The 21,736-nt window shown below is 52.7% G+C and overlaps 1 protein-coding gene across 1 annotated transcript; it reads left to right on the top strand.

The window, feature by feature from the left end:
* Positions 1–20,892: 20,892 nt before the first annotated feature.
* On the top strand, positions 20,893–20,994 carry Blacat1 (BLACAT1 overlapping LEMD1 locus). The gene has a single exon (XM_052200933.1). The coding sequence runs from the start codon at positions 20,893–20,895 to the stop codon at positions 20,992–20,994; it is 102 nt and encodes a 33-aa protein (XP_052056893.1).
* The last annotated feature ends 742 nt before the right edge of the window (positions 20,995–21,736 follow it).

The raw sequence follows: 21,736 nt of genomic DNA on the forward strand, positions 1-21,736 counted from the left end.
TGGCGCTCCTAGACATCAACAAGTTTCTGGTCACATGACAAATGGCCAAGATGGCAGCAAAGTAGGTATCTAATGCACTCCTGTGAGGGATGCTGGTGTTTCTGCAGGAGGAGGTCAGCAAATGACTTAGTGAGGTGGCTCACTGTTCTCTGCACTTCAGCCCCTGTGTATGGGAGGAGTGTCTAGTGTCATGAGAATTTTGGTTTCTTTAAATACAGGAATGTTATAGGGATATGTTTTTGTATTAATCCTAGGTATGGGAAATGGGGCTGGTTTAAACTGTCCACAGCAGCAGACTATGATTTGCCTCATGCTCTGGCAGGGGTGTGATACCCTGCAGCGGCTGCAGATAGTTTCTGCAAGCCTGTGACATTTGAAATTCTGGGGACTCTTGAGAGGGTATAGAAGTGCTAGGGCCCCAAGAGGTGCATTTACTGCTGCTGGTTACTGCCACTGTTTGCTGTTTGCTGGTTGTCTCCTGACCATGGCACCCTAACCACCAGGAAGTTGTCTAACAAAATCGACACTCCCTTTCCCCTCTAATCTTCTCTCTTTCCACCCCAGTGTCGGGGAGGGTGTTGGAAGGGAATTGGGGTGGAGAAGGTTGGGTAAAAAGAGGAACCCATGAAAATAGCCAAAAGTCTGTTACAGTCTTCGGTGGTCAGGCAGGGTCAGCATGACAGGACAGAACAGGGGATGCTAAAGCCAGAGTTTAGGGACAGTTTCAGAGGATGCATTAGGAAAGGTTGAGAAAGCCATGGGAAGCGGGGCATGGAGTTTGACCAGCAGCTCTTCTAGAGAGGACACAGGAGAGCATAGGACATGTGACAAGAGAAGTGGCGAGTCTTCTCCTGACTCCGTTGCTGAGCAATGTGGCTCATCAGTTAAAGCTACACACAGGGGATCCGAACATGGCTCAGCCTGGGATGAATCCTCGGAGTAAAAGCTAAAGCACAGTTCAAAGTTAGTTAAGTTGGCCGGTGTGAATGAAGCCTGGTCAGAAAGTTGAGGGAACTGATTCTTGTGCCTTGTGTCAGGAACTGTGCCAGGTATGTGGTGTATTCACTAAGCTGTGGCTGTATCTAGATATTCACGTTCTCAGTAGAAGAAGCAGTGTAAGGCCTTAGTGCTGCTGTTGGTAGAGGCCCCAGCCCCAGGCAGAGAACACAGCGACTTCACAGAATCCTATGGGTGGTGATGATCTCTAGGTACCTTTGCCTGCCTAACATGGGAAAAATTGTAATTTGTCCCTTCCATGAAAGTCACAAATGTTTTCAAAACTGAGAGCTGGCCTCTGGTTAGATTTTGCCTTAATTAGGACAAGGCAGACAGGAACAAACAAACAAACAAACAAACAAACAAACCAACCCCCAAACAGGGAAGGAAATGCAGTGTTGAAACTGCAGTACCTCACCATCTTCTGACCGGACCCTGGCCTACACTAAAACAACCTAGCCTCAACACAGGGCTTTTTCTGGGAAATTGCTAAGATAGAAAACTTCTTTCTTTCTTTCTTTCTTTCTTTCTTTCTTTCTTTCTTTCTTTCTTTCTTTCTTTCTTTCTTTCTTTCTTTCTTTCTTTCTTTCTTTCCTTCCTTCCTTCCTTCCTTCCTTCCTTCTTCTTCTTTCTTTCTTTCTTTCTTTCTTTCTTTCTTTCTTTCTTTCTTTCTTTCTTTCTTTCCTTCTTCCTCCCTCCTCCCCCTTTCTCTCTTTTTTTTTAAAGATGTATCAATTTTATATATGTATGTACACTGTTGCTGTGTTCAGACACACCAGAAGAGCATCAGATTTCGTTACAGATGGTTGTGAGCCACCATGTGGTTGCTGGGAATCGAACTCAGGGCCTCTGGAAAAGCAGTCAGTGCTCTTAACCACTGAGTCATCTCTCCAGCCCAGAAGATGTTTTCTTCACTCTGGAAAATAACCATTCCAGCCCCAGGCTGCTCACGTATTTATTTTTTTTTGTTTGTTTCTCGTATGAACTGTTAATTTATATATTCATTTGAGACCTCCCTAGGCCTTTGACTTTGTTTGTTTGTTTGAGACAGGGTCTCACTGTGTAGTCCCTGCCTGACCTGTAATTTACTATACAAATCAGTCTGGCCTCAGATTCACAGAGATCTGGCTGCCATTTCCTCTTGAATTCTGGATTTAAAATAATATACCACCACACTTCAACCCTCTCCCTTAAAAACAAACAAACAAGCAAACAAGCAAACAAACAAATGAAATAAAACAAAACAGATAGAGGGACTGGAGAGATGACTTAGCAGTTAAGAGCACTGACCGCTCTTCCAGAGGTCCTGAGTTCAATTCCCAGCAACCACATGGTGGCTCACAACCATCTGTAATGAGATCCGATACCCTCTTCTGTTGTCTGAAGACAGTGACAATGGACTCATATACATACATTTAATAAGAGGTAGGGTCTCATTGTGTAGCCCAGGCCTAGAACTCATGATTTTCCTGTTTCCGCCTCTCAAATGTTGCAGTTACAGTGCTGAACCATCATACTTGGCATTTCTATGGAGGGATTATTCTACTTGATATTGATATGTGTGTGTGTGTGTGTGTGTGTGTCCAGTGTATGGAGCGATGAGTCAGTATCATGTGTCTTCCTTTATAGCTTCAGTTTTTTAAAACAGGATTTCTCACCAAACCTGAAGCTCACTAAAATCACTGAACTCAGACTGGCTAGACTGCATGCCATCCCCAGGGCAGTACCATCTCTGTCTCCCAGGACTAGGTGCAACCCATCTCTCCCCTGTCTTCTAAAAATGTGGGCAGTTAGGATCCGAATTCAGGTCCTCAGGAGTTACTCACCAAGCCATTTCCTCAGCCTTCTGTACTTTTTTCTTTCTGTGTATTGTGCATTTTTTCTTTCTGTGTGCCCGTGTGTGTGTGTATGTGTGTGTGTGTGCTGAGATCAGAGAAAATGTTGGGCATTCTGCCCCATCACTCACTATCTTATTAGATGGAGTCTCTCACTGAACCCAGAGATAGGCTGGCAGCCAACGTGCCCAGTAACCATGTTGTCTCCATCCACACACAGTTATAGGCTTAGATTTTCCCTAAACTTACTTTATTTAGGGTTATTAGATGCTTCAACCTCCCTTCTAGCCCACTGACCAGAGGTAAGGGAGAAAGAAGGTTGATGGGAAAAGGGGTCTTGGATCTGTTTAGTAGTAGTTCTTCGAGGTGATTCAACTCTTTGTTGTCTGGATACCAGCAGTCCAGTCCAATAGCAAACATCACACACGAATCAGCAGTAGCGGCTTGATCCAGCAGAAACCGCAAGGCTCTGCTGAATTTTCTGCACACGTCAGCTGGAGTACCATGAGAAGTTCTTTGGTGTGTATTTCTCTAGGAAGTGAAGCCCAGTGAATTGTTGCAAAGAGTAGCAATGCAAGAGCATCCTCTCACTGTAGGGTTCTACTTACACTCTTTCCAAATGTCATGTGCCCTCTTAAACGTCTGCTACAACCAAACATGCTCTCACGTGTCTATCTCAGCAAAACATCCCCTCTCAAGACAGTGGTCCAGAAACATATCACAGGACCTCTCAGAAGACAGCTTCCAGAAAAGCATCATGCGATACAACTGAGTTTCCGAAGAAACCAGAAATTTCCACTTCACACAGTAGCGGGGTTACAGGTGGCCCTTACCACACCTGCTGTTTTACATGGGCTCTAGGACTTGAACTTGGGTCTTTGACATTACCTAGCAAATGCTCTTACCCTCTGAGCCATCTTTCCAGCTCTCCTGCACTTATTTTAATTTCTACCTTTCTAGTCTCTCCGGTCATGTCTGCCCTCCTCCTTGGGACCACATCAGCTGGTCCTCCAGGATGCTTCCTGCCTCTTCCAACCCCTCCCCCAACACCACCAGTTGTCAGTCCAAAGATTTTCTCTAGCAGGCTTCTAAGGCTCCCACTGATGTTGTGCCAGTGTCTGAGGTGACCTGGCCTGGTCTTCGTGTAGCTGAGAGAGTGTCTCTTTGTGCTGCCTGATGAATGGTTGCCCTGTCCTGGCTCAGGACTCGGTACCTGCAGGTAACAGGAGAAGGTGCCCTCTCTTCTTAGCTTTGTACCTGCTGCTCTTTGCTTTTCTGTAAGTCACAGGCTCCCAGGCAGGAAAGTGGCTTGCTCAGCTTGAAGCACAGCGCAAGTTTCCAGACCCAAATGCTCCTCATCTATCCTCTCTGGACACAAGGGCCCACTTGGGTGGTAGCGGGGGTGGGTGGTGGGTGGGTGGGGTGGTTTAGACCTCCGTCTGTTGCACCCTGACCCTTCTGTTCTCTGCAGGGATTTGGGTCTTTCAATACAGCAGCATGTCCTGCAGATACTATTTTCCTCTGTGACCCAGGGTTTGAACTGCAGAGCTTCTAGGCTAGAAAACATGAGAGCTGGCTAACCATCTATGCCTGTGCCTGGTTGTGTGCAAACACCCAGGTGGCATTCACTTTCTAAAAGAGACAGTGATCTTCCTCAACTACTCACCCTGGTGTTTCAGACTACAAAACCCTGCTCAGTTCAACCAAGGTACATGGAGTGTTGTTGTTATATTGTTTTACTATCCCATAAAAATGCTGCATTATTTATTTTGCACAGATAATACAGGCACAGCCTTGTAACTACTAAACAATACATTTTATATGTAGGCACTGCCCCCACCCAGTCCTTCCCAGAAGTAACTACTGTTTCCGATCAATGGCTTGTGTATTTTTCCACAGATGCTTCACACATTACAACTTCAGACTTCAAGAGAATTTCCCACATATTGTGAGTACCATTTGGCAGATGAAGGAATGAACCGTGGCTTAGAAAGGCGGTAAGCCGCCAGCCGGTGGTGGCACACGCCTTTAATCCCAGCACTTGGGAGGCAGAGGCAGGCGGATTTCTGAGTTCGAGGCCAGCCTGGTCTACAGAATGAGTCCCAGGACAGCCAGGGCTACACAGAGAAACCCTGTCTCGAAAGAACCCCCCCCCCAAAAAAAAGCAGTAAGCAAATCCAAAGTTCAAGGTTCATCCAGTGTCCCCCAGCGACTTGCTTGTACATTTATTCCTGAATTATCCCTTCTCCTGGGGAAGCTGGTTGGGGGTGAGAAAAGGCGTGCAGAGCCCTGTCCCAGGTGCTGAAGGCTCTGGCAGAGCCAGAGGACCCCTTAGCCCATGTCCTCATCAGGATCACTGACAACAGCGGGGAGGGGTACTGTGTGTCAGTAAAGAGAAGGCAGAAAGCCACAGACTGCTTGAGCACTGAGTCTGTGTGTGGCACCAGGCAGGCTGCTCTCTCTTGTTGACTCAGTTTCTCGTTTATCCGCAGGACAGACAGTCACAGGACTGTTGTGAGAGCCCACACTTGACAAAGGCAGAAGTGCAGAGCAAGCTCACTTTCCCGGTTCATGGGTCCAGGGGTGCATGGTAGCCTCTCCCACACGGTGGCCCAGTGTTGCAGGATGAAGTGAAGGGAGGATGTCTCTCCACTAGGATGCCTGGATTAGCAGACACCGTTTGGCTCAGTTGCATCAGACAGCAGTAGGACAGATATGGGCTACTTTGAAAGATGCCAATATAGGAGTGAGCCTCTGGGTGTTACTTTGTAGCACCTGACGAATAACCTAAGAATAACCTAAGAATGGTCCTCTAAAGACCATTCCTAATTCCCCCAGGTTCTTCCCCCAGCCTCCCTCCCTCTGTGCATCCTGTTTATAATTTGGACATGTGGTTGCTTATAACAAGCAGCTACCAGCAGCCCATGGACCTACAAATTCCTCTGTTGAGAACGCTCTCTTCCCTCCACATCTCATTTTTCATCCTTTAGTTCTCCCTTTTCTCAGAGAACCCTTTCTGGGTTCCTCATTATACACACACACACACACACACACACGCACAGGCACACGCACGCACACACACACATACACACACTCTATCACACACACATATCCTAATTAGCTCCTATCACACCAGTGGCCATCCTGCTGTCAGACTGTGTGCTCCAGGGAACTCGGTATATCCTCAATGCTCATCCCAGAACTTGGCATATAAGACATGCTAAATCATTTATCGCATCGATGACTGAAGGGAAACATATCATTTTCTGGTTTGGGGTTCAGACCTCTACTGAACAGTAGAGGGGCACCACCTCCCAGGCTGGGCTTTGCCTGTGCTCAGTCTTATTACGTTGCTTGGTGCTCCTGACGCCTCCTTAGTTGATGCTACTACGCAGGATGGTCCAAGTGTTGCTTGCTAAATAAATGAATGGGTTCTTGGCAAGGAGCTCCTAGAGGGCATTTCCTACTCTAGTAGTTTTAAGTTCTCTTCCCTGGAGGGCCAAAGGCAGGTCCAGGAAGTATGCTGCAGAGCGAGCCTGGGTTGGATCTGAACTGGCTGGAGGACAGATAGAGAGGTAGCCTTCCTTTCTCTGTCTTTCTCATTGCTGTCCAGTAGGAATGGAGGCCAGGGCCCGGGTCGTTGATGTGATCCCCTAGTGGGGCCCTCTAAGCCCTCTGGTTGTGATGGCCGAGGCCCAAGTGTTGGTCCTCAGTTACCCAGCACCCTCCTCCTTCGGAGGAGGGGATGTGAAGGGAAAGGAGGAGAGATACCAAGCTCTTGCTCCCGGAGACCCACCCCCCCACCCCCAGTCCCTTGTCACTACACACACTGGGAAGAGAGTAGGGGTCAGGCTAGGTCGGAGGAGGGGCGGCGTGGCCAGACGGCTGGTGTCCTCTGGTGTCTGGAGTCCAGCCCCGGGCTCTCAGCCCCCGCGTTGAGAGGCGAGCCGGAGCTGTGCAGTGAATGCAAAGAGCTAGGCGAGCTCCCAGCCCGGCGCCGCCGACGGCGTCCTCAACGGCGGCCCAATGAGGAGACAGCAGATAATTTATTCTCTAATCCCGGTTCGGGTGCCGGGCGCGGGCGAGTGGCGTGGGCTGGGGGGTGGGGTGGTCCCCTCGTCCTCTCTCCCGCGGCCACCCCTCCCCCGCCCGCGGGCTCGGGCCGCGCACACACACATTTCCTGACAATTAGCGAGCACACCTTGGCCGCGCGGCCTCCGGCAGCGCCGCCGCTTTTGTCTCCCGCCCGCCGGGCGCAAAGTTGGCCGCCGCGCCGCGCCGCTTCGGTTGCCGGCCGCCCGCCGCCGTCGGGGGGCGTGGAGGGCGGGTGGGCCGGGCGCCGGGCCGGGGCTGGGGGGCCGCAAAAGAGAAGCGGAAGAAAAGTAAGGCAGCGCTGGCCCCTTCCTTTGTTACGGCCTGAGTGTGAGCGGGCGTGAGCGCGCGCGGGAGTGCCGATGCTCGCCGGGCGGTGCGTGTGAGAGTGCGTGTGTGCGCGCGCGTGTGTAAGGGCGCGTGTGTGGATGTGCGGGTCGGGACCCGAAGGCGCGAGGTGGCAGCGCGGGGCAGGGAACGGGACCCGCTTCGCGGTCTTTCTCGCCCGCGCAGAACTCGGGCGTGCGGGCAGGTAGCCGGCCGACTCCCGGCTCCTCCCGGGACGCAGCTAGCGGCTGCTCTCTCATGGAAACCCGATCCGGCCCGGGACTGGGCGGGCTGCGGGGCGAGGGCTGGAGAGAGGCGGCCCGCGGGGGTCTGCCCCGCCGCGGGGGGCGCCGGAGGTGCGGGGAGTTCCCGGAGAAGCCGGCGATGGCCCCTGCGAGCCCCGGAGGGCGCGAGGTTTTGGAGGTGGTTTGTGCGGCCAGGGAGCAAGAGGGAGAGGGGCGGGGGCGAGACGAAGTCTGTCTAAATGCCAGTTCCCTGAAGTTCAGCGCGTCGGTTGTCATTTCATCCCGTAATGCATATTTATGCCATGCCGAAATAGGCTTCATAATTAACTCCTGGAGTCATCCGCAGAGGTTAAAGGGACCCCGAAGATTTGTGCATTGATTGGGTACCCAGGCAGTGTGTGTGTGTGTGTGTGTGTGTGTGTGTGTACGCGCGCGCGCCCCGTGCGAACCCATTGAGAAGAATAATTATTTTTCTCCGCTGGAAGCTACAGCCGAGAATCAGACCGGGAGGGAAGAGAGAGGTTGGAGAGGGAGAGGGAAAGAGGGAGACAAAGGAAGTGAGTGCAAGAGAGGAGCCTGCTCAGCATCCGAACTGTGAGTACTGAGCGGAAAACAGGCAGAAAGTGCTGGGAGTCAGCGACCCCTCTGCGGGCCGGGTTGGGGGGCCGGGAACCGCCGAGGACTGGCGTCTCTGCTTTGGGTTGGGCAGGGGCTCCTCCAGCTCCGGTAGGCTCACCTGCAAGCCAGATCTGCCCCCGCTGCTGCCTGCGCCAACCACTGTCCTGCTAGGCAAAAAGGAAGCCCCCCCCCTCCCCAATCCAGGCTCCGTTGCCTTTGTTCCTTCTAAAGGATTTCACAGCTAGTGGGCTTCAGGAGGGAATGTGAGGGTCTACGTCCCCTGGCTGAGTGAAAGCCACTCTGAGTGCTTCTCTCTTTCCTTGGCCGCCTGGAGGAATGAGACGAAGAAGGGGCTGTAACTGAGGCAGGGACCAGGACTTTGTGGCACCTGTGCATTTGGCCCACTGCGGTGTCTGGTACCCCAGGAGCAGAGAGAGAGGTCCTGGAAGCCCTTGTGCAAGAGGCGGGGAGGAGCCATGTCCAGTGCAAAACCACCAACTCCAGCGAATGTGAGACAAATATGTACCCGGGAGGAGGGGTAGACCAGCTTCTTCGTTCTTCCTCCAGTCCTTTCCAGTCATGGTGGCTTTGGGGTTTGATAGGACCTCTGGGCCTTGAGCTTCCTCCCATCCCACGTCCCCCTCGGGGGCCTTGCATACCTAACAAGGGCCGCAGAGAGGCCACCCAGGAGGAGGAACCCTGGTTGGGGTAGAGGCCCAGCAAGGCAGCCTTGGCGAAAATAGATACTCCCCTTCCGGAGAAAGGGTCCCTTAAAGGAAGGCCCCTGCCTCTCCGGAGCTGATCAGGAGAGGGCGCCTGGGGGCTAGAGGGAGAGCTCTCCTTCCCAAACAACATTCCTTAGCCTCCCTTTGGAAGCACCCGGTGTTCAGCCTTCAATCTTCATTAGCAGACTCTTCTCCCCTGGTCTGATTCAATCTTCCCTGGTGAATTTTCAAAGGTGCTTTCCTCTACGAGTGAGTGACTTAGCTGAGGGCTAACTTAGCAGCGGAGGTCAGCTCCCTTGGTGACTAGGTTCCTCTGTATTGAGAGAAAAGGACTGTGTCCTCCAAGAAGTTCCCAAGGTGCCAGTTTATTGACCTCCAAGGGTGCCCCAGCTGAGGCATAAGGCTGGAAACAGTTTTTACTTTTCAAATGGTCCAGTTCCATCAAGGCTGTGACAGATACAGGCGTATCTGCACCCTCCTCAGACTCTAGACACAGCTTCCTCCAAGGGGTTGCTGGACCCCTCCTCCTGCTCTTCCCACCCTCTTGCCATACATACAAGAATATGATTATCCAGGGGGCAGGCCTCAGAAGCCGGGTCATTCTCCTAAAGATGAGGACACAGAGGCCTGAGAGTAGGTATGGCTACGTCTAACACTGTCCCTTGGAGTCATGTTATAAGACTTGTGGATGGAGACCTCCGGCAGCTCTGACTTACGGTCATGTGTGGTGGCTTGTCCCCCTCTGAACTGCCAGCCTGGGTCCTATCCCAGGGTCTTTCTTGCACAGCGTTTGACCATTGTCTGTGGAGCTTAATGCACATCTATTGAAGGAGTAGCTGTCCCCACGCACCTCGTCATCTTTTAAGGGTTAAGGGACATGGCTGAAAGGACAGAACTAGGTTTGGGCAGACATGACAACCTTTTGATTTTATTTATGATATTCTCGTGGGGGAAAAAAAAGCATGCAAATTTGCCAGTGGCCCATTATCATATTTTTCTTTAACTGTACTCTAGGTTCTGTGCTTGGGACGCGTGAACTCTGGTGACATAAGCTCCTTGAACTCTCTCCTGCCACCCAGGCTTAGCAGGGCTTAGAGAGCTGGCGGCACTAAGGCAGAGAGAACTGTCCCTCTGGTTTCCACCCAGCTGTCTGCTCAGGGTTTCTCTGCTCTGATTCGCCCAAGGCTGTTATCTGCCTGCTGTTTCCTCCTCCTCTTCCTCCTCTTTTTCTTCCTCCTCTTCCCTCTTCCCGAAGAGCCCAAGGACCTGCAGGCTAGAAGCTGCTTCTCTTTGCCTGCAAATGTTCGGAAAAGGGCAACTGGAGAAAGCCCCTGGGCAAGAGAAAATGCACGCCTGACTTCTTTGTGGTTTCCTGTTCAGTGGAGCAGCATCTGCCTCCTCCAGGGGAATCTCAAGCTGTTAAATGAGAGAGACTCTGAGCTGTTTGTTCAGGCTTCGGGGTAGAAATGGAGGGTGCACAGGGTAGACTCAGACCATGAGAACGCTACCTAGTGGCCCAGAGAGAGGAAGCCCATCCTGTCCTCTGGCAAGCCCATTGCTGATCTGGTTCCAGTCTGCAAGATAGTGTATGGGAGGCTGAAGGTCCTTCAGGACCTAGCCGTCTGGGTCAGTTACTTAGCCTGATGTACAAGGATGTACCTCAGATCCATCCCAAACACAGTTCCAAATTGGGAGGTCTATTTGGAGCAGAAGCAACAGACTGAATCCCTTGAGGTTCCTTTGAATCTTCAGCAGCGCCTCCCACCATGGTGGGAGGAATCAGATTGCCACCCTGTTCCTCACCGCATCCCACAGCCTAGGTCCTCCAGGCACGCAGGCTGGGGAGAGCAAATGCCTTGGCATCTTCCTCATGCGCCGTTGCTCTGCCACTGTGGGCTCAGACAGGTCTGCTGGTCTCGGAGACACATGAAAATCACTTCTATTGTGGACCCATGAATCCTGATGGAACCATAGGGCCTGTTAATTGAACTTTCAAAAGATCGACACGCAAATACCCCATTTATTATGGGCCCAGCGTGTGTCCCATGTAGATCTGGAGAATGGTTGTGTGCATGTGTTTGGCTATCTCTGGGAACCCTGAGCTTCTGGACCCTGTGGTTGGGCCAAGCTGAGTCTCTTCCTGACCTTTCTCTGACTTTTCTTTTCTTTTTCTTTTTTTCTTTTTTCTTTTTTTTTTTTTTTTGGATTTGGTTTTTTTCAAGATGGGGTTTCTCTGTATAGCCCTGACTGTCCTGGAACTCACTCTGTAGACCAGGCTGGCCTTGAACTCAGAAATCCGCCTGCTTCTGCCTCCCAGAGTTCTGGGATTACAGGTGTGCGCCACCACAGCCCTGCTCTCCTTTTCTTGTCTTTGGTTTGAACCATTGTCAATCCCAAGGCCCAGAAGCATCCGGAAGCCCTTTAAGGAAATGTTATGAGGGAATCCCTAAAAAGCTTGTATTTTCCTAGTGGCACAGGCTTCAATTCTAGTTGTGGTCTCCAGTTTGGGCAGAGTTGAAGAAAGAGTGCCCCACCTGCCCTCAGTGTCAGCTGGTTTTCCCAACAGGCCAAGGGCCCCTGTGGGAATGACTGAGGGTCAGGGACACTGTAGGTCTCTACACTGGGCTCTCTTCCTCCCTCCCTCCCTCCCTCCCCTCCCCTCCCTCCCTCCCTCTCTCCCTCATTCTTCTGCTTCTTTAGCACCCTCAAATGATGCTTCAGCCCCTGGGCTTCTCAGCACTGTGTGCTTTTATGTGGTCCCCCCCTCCTCCACCCCCACCCCACTCCCTTTATACCCCCAGCACACATCCCTCTAGTAAAAGGGGCTGGGGAAGCCCGGAGAAAATCTGCTTCTTAGCTGTAACTACAGTGTTGACATTACTGGGTATAATTAATGGATGCCGGGCACATGCACGAGAGTTTTCTACTCAGAGAAGACAAGCTCCCTTTACTCACGGAAAATGTTTTACTATTTCCATGTCCCTTCACCTGCATCTCCGGCATCTCCACCTACTGTTCTGTCCCCCCACCTCCTTTATCTTTACTCCCCTTTTTTTGCCCCTTCCCGCCCCCCCCCCCCCCCGCCACCCTCCCCAGTGGCCTGCCACAGGCCGGCCACAGTGTTACCCTGACAAGGACAGGGCAGAGCTGATGGCAGTCTCAGTTTCTCATTAGAGGCCCAAGAATGTGTGGAGTCATGAGGGACAATGAGAGCCAGCCACAGGAAGAATGGGGCCTCTGTCAGATCAGAACTTTCCCCAGTCCTGGCCTTAGCTCAATGGAACACCTGAGGGTTCAGAATACCCACTCTCTGCCTAAGACGGGGATGCAGCTGGAGCTTTTATTTATTTTGTGAGCATGTATGTGTTTGGGCATGTGACCAATGCTCAGGTGGAGGTCAGAGGGCAACCTGGAGACTACAGTCTAGGCATCAGGCCTGGTGGTAAACAGCTTTACCTACTGAGCCTTCTCACCAGCTCCGGTTTGGGCTCTTGAGTCATTTACCTTGGGAATCCTTAGAATTTTGGAGAGTCATACCTGAGGATGTGTTGAGGCCAGGACAAGGAGTCCCTCCAGTGGCCTGCATGTACACAGAATGCGTCTTCGGCCTCCTGGGCTCAGGCTCCCACCATTAGCAGAGCTGGGGGGCTTAGGGGTGAACTGGGAGGGTAGGGATATCAGAAATGGCACCTGTGCGAAAGGTTGAGTCCTTGTGTTCTCACTAAACCCTGACCTTGTACTGACTAAGGAGGCAGAGTTTTCCTGGCTGGAGGAGGCGGGGCCCACTTGACCTGCCTTCCCTTCCTCTTCAGGTGAGGTCCAGCCAGGCCTGAGCCAGACACCGAAAGGCTGTTACTACCACCTCCAACCCCCTCCCCAACAGGGAGTTGGAGTCCCCTGACCCCCACCCCATTCCAGAGCTTTCTTGGGGCTTGACGGGTGTGTGCTGCGTCTGGCCGCTAGGACATATTCCAGGAATTGGAGGGCACATTTGAGTTGTCTGAAGAAGGGACAGGATTGACCAGTGCTGACCTGTGTGTTCTGGGGCAGGGGAATGGCAGAAACAGGGTGTGTGTGTGGTGGAGGAATTGAGAAGGAAAGGGGTTTGCAGGGAGCTGCCTCAGGTCTTCCTGCCAAAAATTAAACCATTAAAAAAAAAGCGTGAGGGGAGTGGCAGGGCAAGGAAGGAGAAAAAGGAGATGGGGGAGGAGGGAGGGGACCAAACAGCCCCTCCACACCAATAGCCCGGCAGGGAATGTGAGTAATACTCGCTGGTTCAGAGGGGGTGAGATCAAAAGCCAGCAGATACAAGAGGTTTGTGCTTCACCGACCAGACAGCCAGAGGCTCAATGAGACCTTTGTTAACCCAGGCCCAAGTCAGAACTGAAGGAATACCTGACTACCCGCCCGCCGCCCCCGACAAGCCTGGTAGGGGGAGAGGCAGGTCATCAGAGAGTCAAGGCAAGTTGGGCACAGCTAGGCCCCGCCAAGAGTGGGCGGAGGAGGGAGGAGGCCTGGGTTTGTAGTGAGCTGCTGCCAGGGAGGCAGGAAGTGGAATTATAAAGGGAGCTGCGGGGGAGGGGGCTTACACCTGGTGAACCTGCCATCCCAGGCTCCTTGGAGGGGACTGGACATTGGGCCTGGAGCACACAGCTTTCTGAAGGCCTGGGATTCTGGGGTCAGAGAAAAGGACAGAGGCTACAGAAAGTAAGGACTGGTGAGCCAAGAGTTAAATGTGGAACTGTCCTGTTTGACATTCAGGTAGGATGAGTCTGGTGTGTGTGTGTGTGTGTGTGTGTGTGTGTGTGTGTATGTTGTACTGGTGGTATCCAGTGGGGAGTTCAGTTAAGAGGGTGGCCTCACCGTCCTGCTGCAGAGAGCCCTGGCACACCTGGCACAGGTTGGGACTAGGACTAAAGTCGGGTGCTAGCTACTTCTTGAAAGAGAAATGTTCTGACCTGGACCCCTCCCACTGGGGGTATGTGGGGGGAGAGAGAGATGCAGATTGAGTCTGGAGGTCTGAGGCTTTCCTGGTTTTAGGTGAGAAGGTGCCTTTTGGGGCATACACTTCCAGGGCAGATGCTTACCCACTTACCCACAGTGGGAGAGGGGGGGAGGAAATTCACCTGTATTTAGAACATACTTTTCTTAGGGTCCTGAGACCTTGGTCAGCCCTCTCTCCCAGCTCACCAGATGGATTTCTCTAACCTGTCTGCCCTCAGCTGGTGGGGATTTCAGGCACTTTCCCAAACCGCTAAGTCTAGAGCAGCGCTTTCCAACCTGTGGGTCGCAGCCCACTCCGGGGTGGCATAGCACACCGGTAGCAAAACTGACAGTTCCGAAGTAGCAGTGGAAAATAATTTTTTGGTTGAGGGAGGCTCACCACAACATGAGGAACTGTATTAAGGGGTCGCAGCTTTAGGACATTTGAGAGCCACTGTTTTAGAAAATGGTGTAACTCCCTGCACCAATTTGGGAAGCTTGAGACACCCAAAATTGGGGGGTGGGGGTGGAGCTCAACACTTGTTCTTCCTTTAAAGCAAAGCACACTGCTGTAATGAAAGGGTTAATTACGTCTTTAACCGACAACCCCCCCCCCCAGAAGCCCACTATGGGGCCTGGATGTCTTGAAAGGATTGTCCTTTTTCTCTAGAGGAGAGAGGGTCGTTAGGGACCTGGGAGGGAGCTGGATGCTAATTGGAGGAATCTGAGGAGGTCCTTTATGGCCAGGAAGCAGCACCTCCCCATACCCACCACGAGGGCCATTGTGTGGGGCCTTTGAAGGGTTAGACTGGAAACTCATTACTGCCATAGCTTTAGTATTCTTGGGGCCCACCAGGTGGTGGGGGATGGTGAGAGAACGCAATCTATGAGGGGGAGGCTTGGGCTCCCGGGAAAGCCAGGTGGGGAGGAGGGAGGTGTGAGAATCCCCCAGTTTCCTGCTTTCTGAGATTGCTGCCACTGGACCCCTCCGCTCTGCTGTGGCCTATGGCTTTTCATTCCTATGTGATTGCTGTTCCGAACTCATGTAGGGCTAAAAGCCATGGGCTACAGTGAGGGGCAAGCTCCTGCACCACTACACTACCCTAAGGACCAGCCGCAGAGGGCGCCAGAGGGAGGGCGGGCCTTGATCGGAACTCCGGGTTGGGGGCTGGGCTGTGTGATCCTGGCCACGTCACTTCTCTCTGGATCTGGTCCCTTCCTTCTGAAGGGTTAGGCTGGTGAGCCTGCTGGGTGAGATGTAAGGTCTTAGGGCTTGTGGAGATGTGGGGCGTGTTGGCCCTCTCCTCTGTCTAGCCATAATTTGCTCCCTGGAAGACCATAACTCCCCAGGGTACCACGCCGGAGCCCAGAGTCCCAGCTTCCGGCTCTCACCCTGCCGCTCTGCTGGGTTCTGGGAGGGCCTTGCCTGCTCCCCCCTGCTGGGATCTAGGTCTTTCCCTGCCTCTTCCACCAACCTGGTTCTATTCCCACTCTGTGATAAGGGCCTGACTCCATCCCTGCCATCCTGGGAAACTGCACAGATGGAAACATGGAAACGAAGCACGCAGTCTGGCTGGAATGGTGAGGGAATCACCCCGCCTCCTACACTGGGCTCCCCATTCTAGCCCCAGCTCGGCTGACACAGGCCCCTGAGGGAGCACGACACACCACGTGTTCTTCAGAACCGGAAGGCAGCTTACTTCCTTGTCTTATTTAGATGGAGCTTTCCCCGATTAGCATCTACCAAGTGCCTACCACATACCTCAATTCTAGCCTACTTGCCTATATTACCCTGTTTGGTCTCCAAGACAGCCTTATTTATTATTAGCCCATTTTGTTTATGGGAAATCTAAAGCACACAGGAGCTGGAAAACTGCCCCAGCAGGTGTGGATAGTAAGACACATAGCTGGGAATCGAACCCAGATTCTCCGTGCCAGAGCCCACCCCATGCTGGAGCTCGTGGGAATCAAAGCGGTGTGTTGGGAATTCCCTGGTCTGGGTGGTGGGTGGTGCTGTGTTCGAGAGGGCTTCTTCCACGGCGGCCCGTAGGGGATCCGTGACCTTGAAGTTTACCCAGTCCCACCGCTCCTTAGATATGACTGATATTATTTTTATCCAATGTGGGCAGAGGGGTAAATCAGAATCACAGAGGAAAGCAAACGCCCTTACCAGCTGGAGCCTTGCTATGGCTGAGACAGGCTACCTGCCCACTTGGCTAGGTTTAGATATCGGAAGGAGTCAGGGGTGCCTGGCCCCTGACCGGCACACCGCCCCCCCCCCCCCCAAGCTCCTGAGTCTGCAGTGCTTTGTTTTGTTTGGTTGTTGTTTTGTATTATTTTTTGTTTTTATTCTGCTCTAGGAACCCCTTGTTTTGCTTCTCTCTGTCCGCTGCCAGTTTCCTAATTGGAAAGCTAGAACAGAAGAGTCACCTCCCCTGCCCTCTGCCTCTGGGCCTGTCTCAGGAATCCTGTTACACGGTTTGTCCAGGAAAGCCCCAGCATCCGGGTAGGGGGGACAAGTGAACCGGGAAGGGCTTCAAAGAAAGATTCTACCTCGTGGGAAGCTCTAGCAAGAAGGCCCTTAGTAGGACTGCACAATAAGTCTTAAGGGAAGAAATGGTGAGCAGGGGGAAAGAGGTGAGTGATAGCCCCCCACCCCCACCCCCCATCTAGCCTGGGACTGGGGGGTGGGCGCTGTGCTGGGATTACAGCCTCCAGCCCCCTTTGCAGTCTTTTCTATTCTCCACCATGTGGTGGGGCTGGCTTGGAGGAGATCCGCAATGGCGCATCTCCCATAATTGTTGAGATCCTCCGGACAGGCAGGCTGGCCTCATGCCCTCTTTCTCTGAGGATTCACAGAGCAGCCCTGCGTCTGTCCTGTCCCTGCCTGCAGACAGCTGAAACCAAAAATATCATAACTGAGCAATCTAGTCTCCTACAGTATCAGCTCGACCCAGCATGAGGCTTCCCTAGGGAGCCAGGTCCGTGTTTAACTACACTGAGAACCGGGCGAATATCTTTGGTGGTATTTGTCCATTTCTGGTGGAAATGGAATTTTGATTGCTAAGCTTCACTTCTAAATGCAAAGAAGATTGGAAGGATTGCTGGCTGGTTCCCTCTTTTTAGGGGACAGCACCTTCTTCATCAGGTTCCTGGCTCCTCCTCTCCTGCCAGGAGTCAGTGGTAAGCCTCTGCTGACCCCTGATTGGGGTGCAATGACATTACTTAGGAGTATTGTTATCCTGACCCTTGCTCCCAGTTACCGTGCCCCCTAAGTCCCTCAGAACTACTGGCTGTCATCATGGGGACCGCCTGGCTGTCCTTGTAGTCTTGAGGAGGGGGCTTTTCTTTTTCTCAATAAATAGACAAGCTATCAGGAGGGAAGGCTGTCCCTGCAGGCCAGGCACTGCAGCCTCTGCAGGCCATGGGAGGCAGAGAGGCCTCGGATCCTAGATTCTTGGAGCTCCTTCTCTAACGATCTAAGAAAGGGTTAACTTCCAAGGAGAACACGGGCTTCTCCAGAGGAGTGCCCTGTGCCCAGCTTGGCAGATGGCAGCCTTGTGAAGAGGTCCTGGGATCTGTAGTTTGTGCCACCACCCACCCCTGGGTCTGCCTGTTTATCAACACTGCCTTGCAGACTACAGTTCCCAGAAACCTGGAGGCCAGGCTTTGGGGGGGGGGGAAGGGGTGGGTGTGAAGCCCGGAGAAGGCTGGGGAGAGGGGAGGGAGGAGGTGGGAGAAAACCCAGTTCACCCCCTTCCTTTTGAATTCTTTCTCCTGGTGTGTCTGCTGCACCGCCCGAGCTAATCCCCAAATCCGGTCTCCTAAGCTGCAGCTGCTTCCCTTGCAGGGATGAATGGCTCTGGGAGGGAAGGTGAATTCATATTTTAATTACCAAGGCTCGGGTGTGGAGGGCACAGGGGAGGGGTAGAGGGTTCCGCATTGTTTGCCCCGGCCGAGGGCACCCCTCCTTAACTGACTCACTATGTCTGGTTACCTGGGGTGGGTCTTGTTGGAAGTACCTCAGCTCCTGTCTTAGGAGGTGTGAGGGGGACCAGGGTGGGAGAAACAACTGTTAAAGATTCCTGGCTTGTCCCAACATCTGAATATCATATATCTCCTATACCCCTAATTCTACAGACACTGGGGAGTTTTAGGTCTGCTAGCCTGAAGCCCCCACTTCCTCTTCACTGTAGAAGTGCTTTCTTACCCCTGGGTTTTTCTACTCCTTCAGCTTCTCTGGATTCCCTCACTTTCCCTTGAGTTGGAAGGGCGGGCGGTAGGAAAAAATAGCTAAGAGAAATGTGGGGTGAAGACCCAGAGCAGGCCGCAGGCCGGGGTGAGTAGTGAGGCTGGGGATCTCTAGGTGGCTTGGGAGGGTGGGTGCTCTGTGACTTGGCATCTCTTCTGCTTGGCTCCCACAAAGGGACTTCCAACTGAGCTGGATGGAGCCCGTGGGGGAGGGGAACAGGAGCATTGGCTAGCATCAGCCCCCCACACCCCGCCCTCTACACTTTGGAGTTTTCCAGAGCTGTTTGTCCATTCCCTACCTACTCTTGGACAGTGTCTTGCTTGAGAAGAGTGCGGGGATTCCCACTGGAGCACAGATGAGGGGGCCTCTCCCAGGCTCTCTCTGACCCAGTGGAAGGGTCATGAGATCTGACTTCTCCGGGAGACCCTCTAGCCCATGTTGGAAGTAAAGATGACCTCCAATGTGGAGAAGGTAGATAAGGTAGGGCAGACATGTGGTAGCAGGGTCCGAGGGGGGCCTCTGGAGAGAAGAAATGAGGCCACAGTACTTGCGTACACTGACACGGAATTATCTGTCCCGTGCCTTCCCCACAGTGGGGACTGGGTCCAGTGGTCTTTGTGCCCAGGGTTCTAGGGTTGGGAGTTGTAGCCCCCAATATGAGACCCCTAGCAGGATGACAAGGAGAAGCCACAGGACTTAAGAGCCAAGAACTGGTGGCTCTCTGCCTTGTTCTTGCTGCCTTTGGGAGCCAAGGAATCCCACATAGCAGCCCAGCTCCGGAGGGACTTCTTCCAAAGCATCCTTCCTGTACCAGATAAACCCTTGTTCTTCCTACACCTGCTCTAACTTACAGGGTGGGGGGAGTGGGCAAAAACTTAGTGTTTTCATTGCCCTCTAAGGACTCTGAGCAGGAGCAGGAATCAAAGGGTGACGAGGATCTTGGCGTCCTATGTCTAAGCCTGCGTGAGACTAGACCTGCTTTGGGGCTGGAATAGCAGAAGCTGTTGGGAGAGCAGGTCTCTAACCCAGGCTGCCTTGTGTCCTTTGTTGTAGGTGTCCAATGCTGGTTTTTCTTCTGACGACTTGAGAGCACTTCACATACACCCCAGCATGGAGTGCATGCATTACAGATACTGATGACAAGGGACCCCACCAGCTCCCCTTCTCCTCCAGATCTAGCTAGGGCTCCCAGTGTCCAAGTATTCCTTTAGTCTCTAAATGTCAAGACTTGGCCAGCCTCCTGGTATATAGAAAATAAGAACTGAAGGTCCAGAGAGATAGAGCTACTTTCTGGGATGACAGTGTGCCCACCTCAGAGTCAAGAATAGGCCTTGGCGTGGACACCCACCCTACCTCGGGTTCATCATGAGAGGGATTCAGAGATTGCTGCGGTAGATGCATCTAGAAATATAGTAGTTGTGTCTCGGTTCTATCCTATATATATATATCCTAGAGACTTCTCTTCTGTTCACTATATATACTCCACCAGAGTGGGTGTGTAAGTGGTGCTGAAAAGCAGGTTATTAAATAGCAGCCTGCCTTCCTACCCATGCTGACTCAAGCTGGGCCTCCTGCCCATCCAGCTGGTCACTGGAAATGCAGTCTCCCTATTAATTACAGTGATTGGCTGTATTACCCAGAGACTGGGGGTAGATCCTGACAGGACCAGCTCCAGAGCAGACATTTCAGCTGTGCAGGAAAAGAACATTGGTTGTTTGTCCTGAAGGAGTTCCTCAGGACAGCCACCACATGGATCGTACCAGGTTCCTCTAGAAATGGGGGAGCCACTTCACAGGGGTGCCATGACTGAGGTGTGCCCTCTCTGCTGGAGATGGGGGTGCCTCCGACTTCTCTATTCCAAACCCTCTACCCTAACTCACCTGCTTTCTTCCCCAGTTTTTCCTAGACAGAGGAGCCATTCACATCCTTGCTGGGTTGTTCTGACCTCTGGGTAGGGTGCCCGCCTTCCTGTGCTAAGCTGCCCTGCCTGAGCTGACTGGAAGGCATCTTTGGTTTTCTTACAGTAGGATTGTTTGGGGCCAGGAAGGGCAGAGACATGCAAGCAGCAGCCGTGTAGATAAATATCACGAGGAAAATGGGAACGAGTGGCTAAGAGGCATGTTTCCCCAGCTTGTGCCCTAACCTCAGCCAGACTCACGTGTTCCACTTCAGGCTGACCTCAGCCTCAACCTTCTCCCCAGGGCAAAAGGGTGTTCCATCCTCCCTGCCCTTCTTTATGCAATGCACGAGGTAAACACAAAGCCTTTTGGCTGAAGACCCTCTCTTTACTACCTGGTTTCCTACATGACCAGGCTGGTGTTAGAGGGGTTGTTGGCCACCTTGTGTTTGTCCCTTACAGAGTTTCCTAAGAGTGTCACACAACTTGGGATTGTTAGGGAAGGGTAGGATCTGAGACTCCATTCCAGAGGTCTAAGTAGAGGCTCCCCCAGTCTGCAAAACCCTGCATCTGGAGTGTTGGTTGTGTGACCTGAAGAATCAAGCGAACTCTCCGCCCACCCACACCCGATCCTGGAACCTGCTGCATGCACTGACACGTCCCGAGAGTTTTAAGCTTGTTTCCTGTTCCCCAGCCACTGCCATGTGGGTCTGAGGCGAGGCAGGAGGCTTGGAACAACACAGGTTTCAGGAAATGAGAATCATGCCATTGTAGGACCAGGCAGCAGCCTCAGGGAGCCCAGATGCTTCTGGGAATGATAACCCCAGCTTACTTCTCTCTCTCTCTTTGCATCTCTCCCACTCTTCTACCCTGCCTTTCCCTACAGACATCTGGTGAGCACATCCCCTGCCCGGCCCAGGGCATGCCTCAGTTCACTTTCGCCTGTTTCTGTGGTCTTCACGGCTTCTGCAAGATGAAGAGGAAGAAGGAAGACGTTCACAGAGAGAGGGAGACAGTGGTGTGAGCAGAACCAGGGCCTCCTTGTCAGCTCCCAGTGGATCTGAGCCTGAGGCTGCTCACTGCTGTGCTGCTCAGAGTGTGTGTGTGTGTGTGTGTGTGTGTGTCCCGTCTTTATTTAACTGGTACCTGACCAACCTGAGGACATCGGCCTCTTGAGCCTTCTTATGCCCACCCCTGTTAGCTACCAATCTTGTGCTCCTGGAGAGGCCTCAGCTACACAAGGGTTTTCCCAGGACCTGCCACTTGCCTTCTGGAAACTGGACAGCCTCCCTAGGATCAAGGAATGAGGCTTTGGGGCTCTTCTCAGGGTGACCCGTCCCATGAAGCTTGTGCAGCCTTGGGAGAGGAAAGCAGTTGCTAAACAGCAAAGTAACTGTTCTTGCAGACCTTGGAGGGTTTGCTGCATGGGACACCACCTCCACACACAAGATGGAGTCTGTGCTGGGGCCCCAGGGTCTCAGCCCCTTTGCATCCCCGTGGGCCAGGTGGGCCAGGACTGAGATGGAGGACAGAACTAGACATTTGAAGGGTCAGGCTGTGGGAGGCTCTTCCGTGTGTCTGGCCCTCACCTATCAGCTTCATGAAGCCCTTACTTTGACAGCACACAGATGTGGGGAGACCTTTCCTCAGGCACTAGGCCCCTCAGGGACTGTCCCCAGAGCTAGGCCACACCACTGCCCCCCTTTTGTTTACTCACACCCTGCCTTGATCCCTCCTGTCCTTGGGAAGCTGGAGAGGGTGTTGTG

Source organism: Apodemus sylvaticus, chromosome 12 (genome assembly GCF_947179515.1).
Source record: "Apodemus sylvaticus chromosome 12, mApoSyl1.1, whole genome shotgun sequence".
Classification (NCBI taxonomy): domain Eukaryota; kingdom Metazoa; phylum Chordata; class Mammalia; order Rodentia; family Muridae; genus Apodemus; species Apodemus sylvaticus.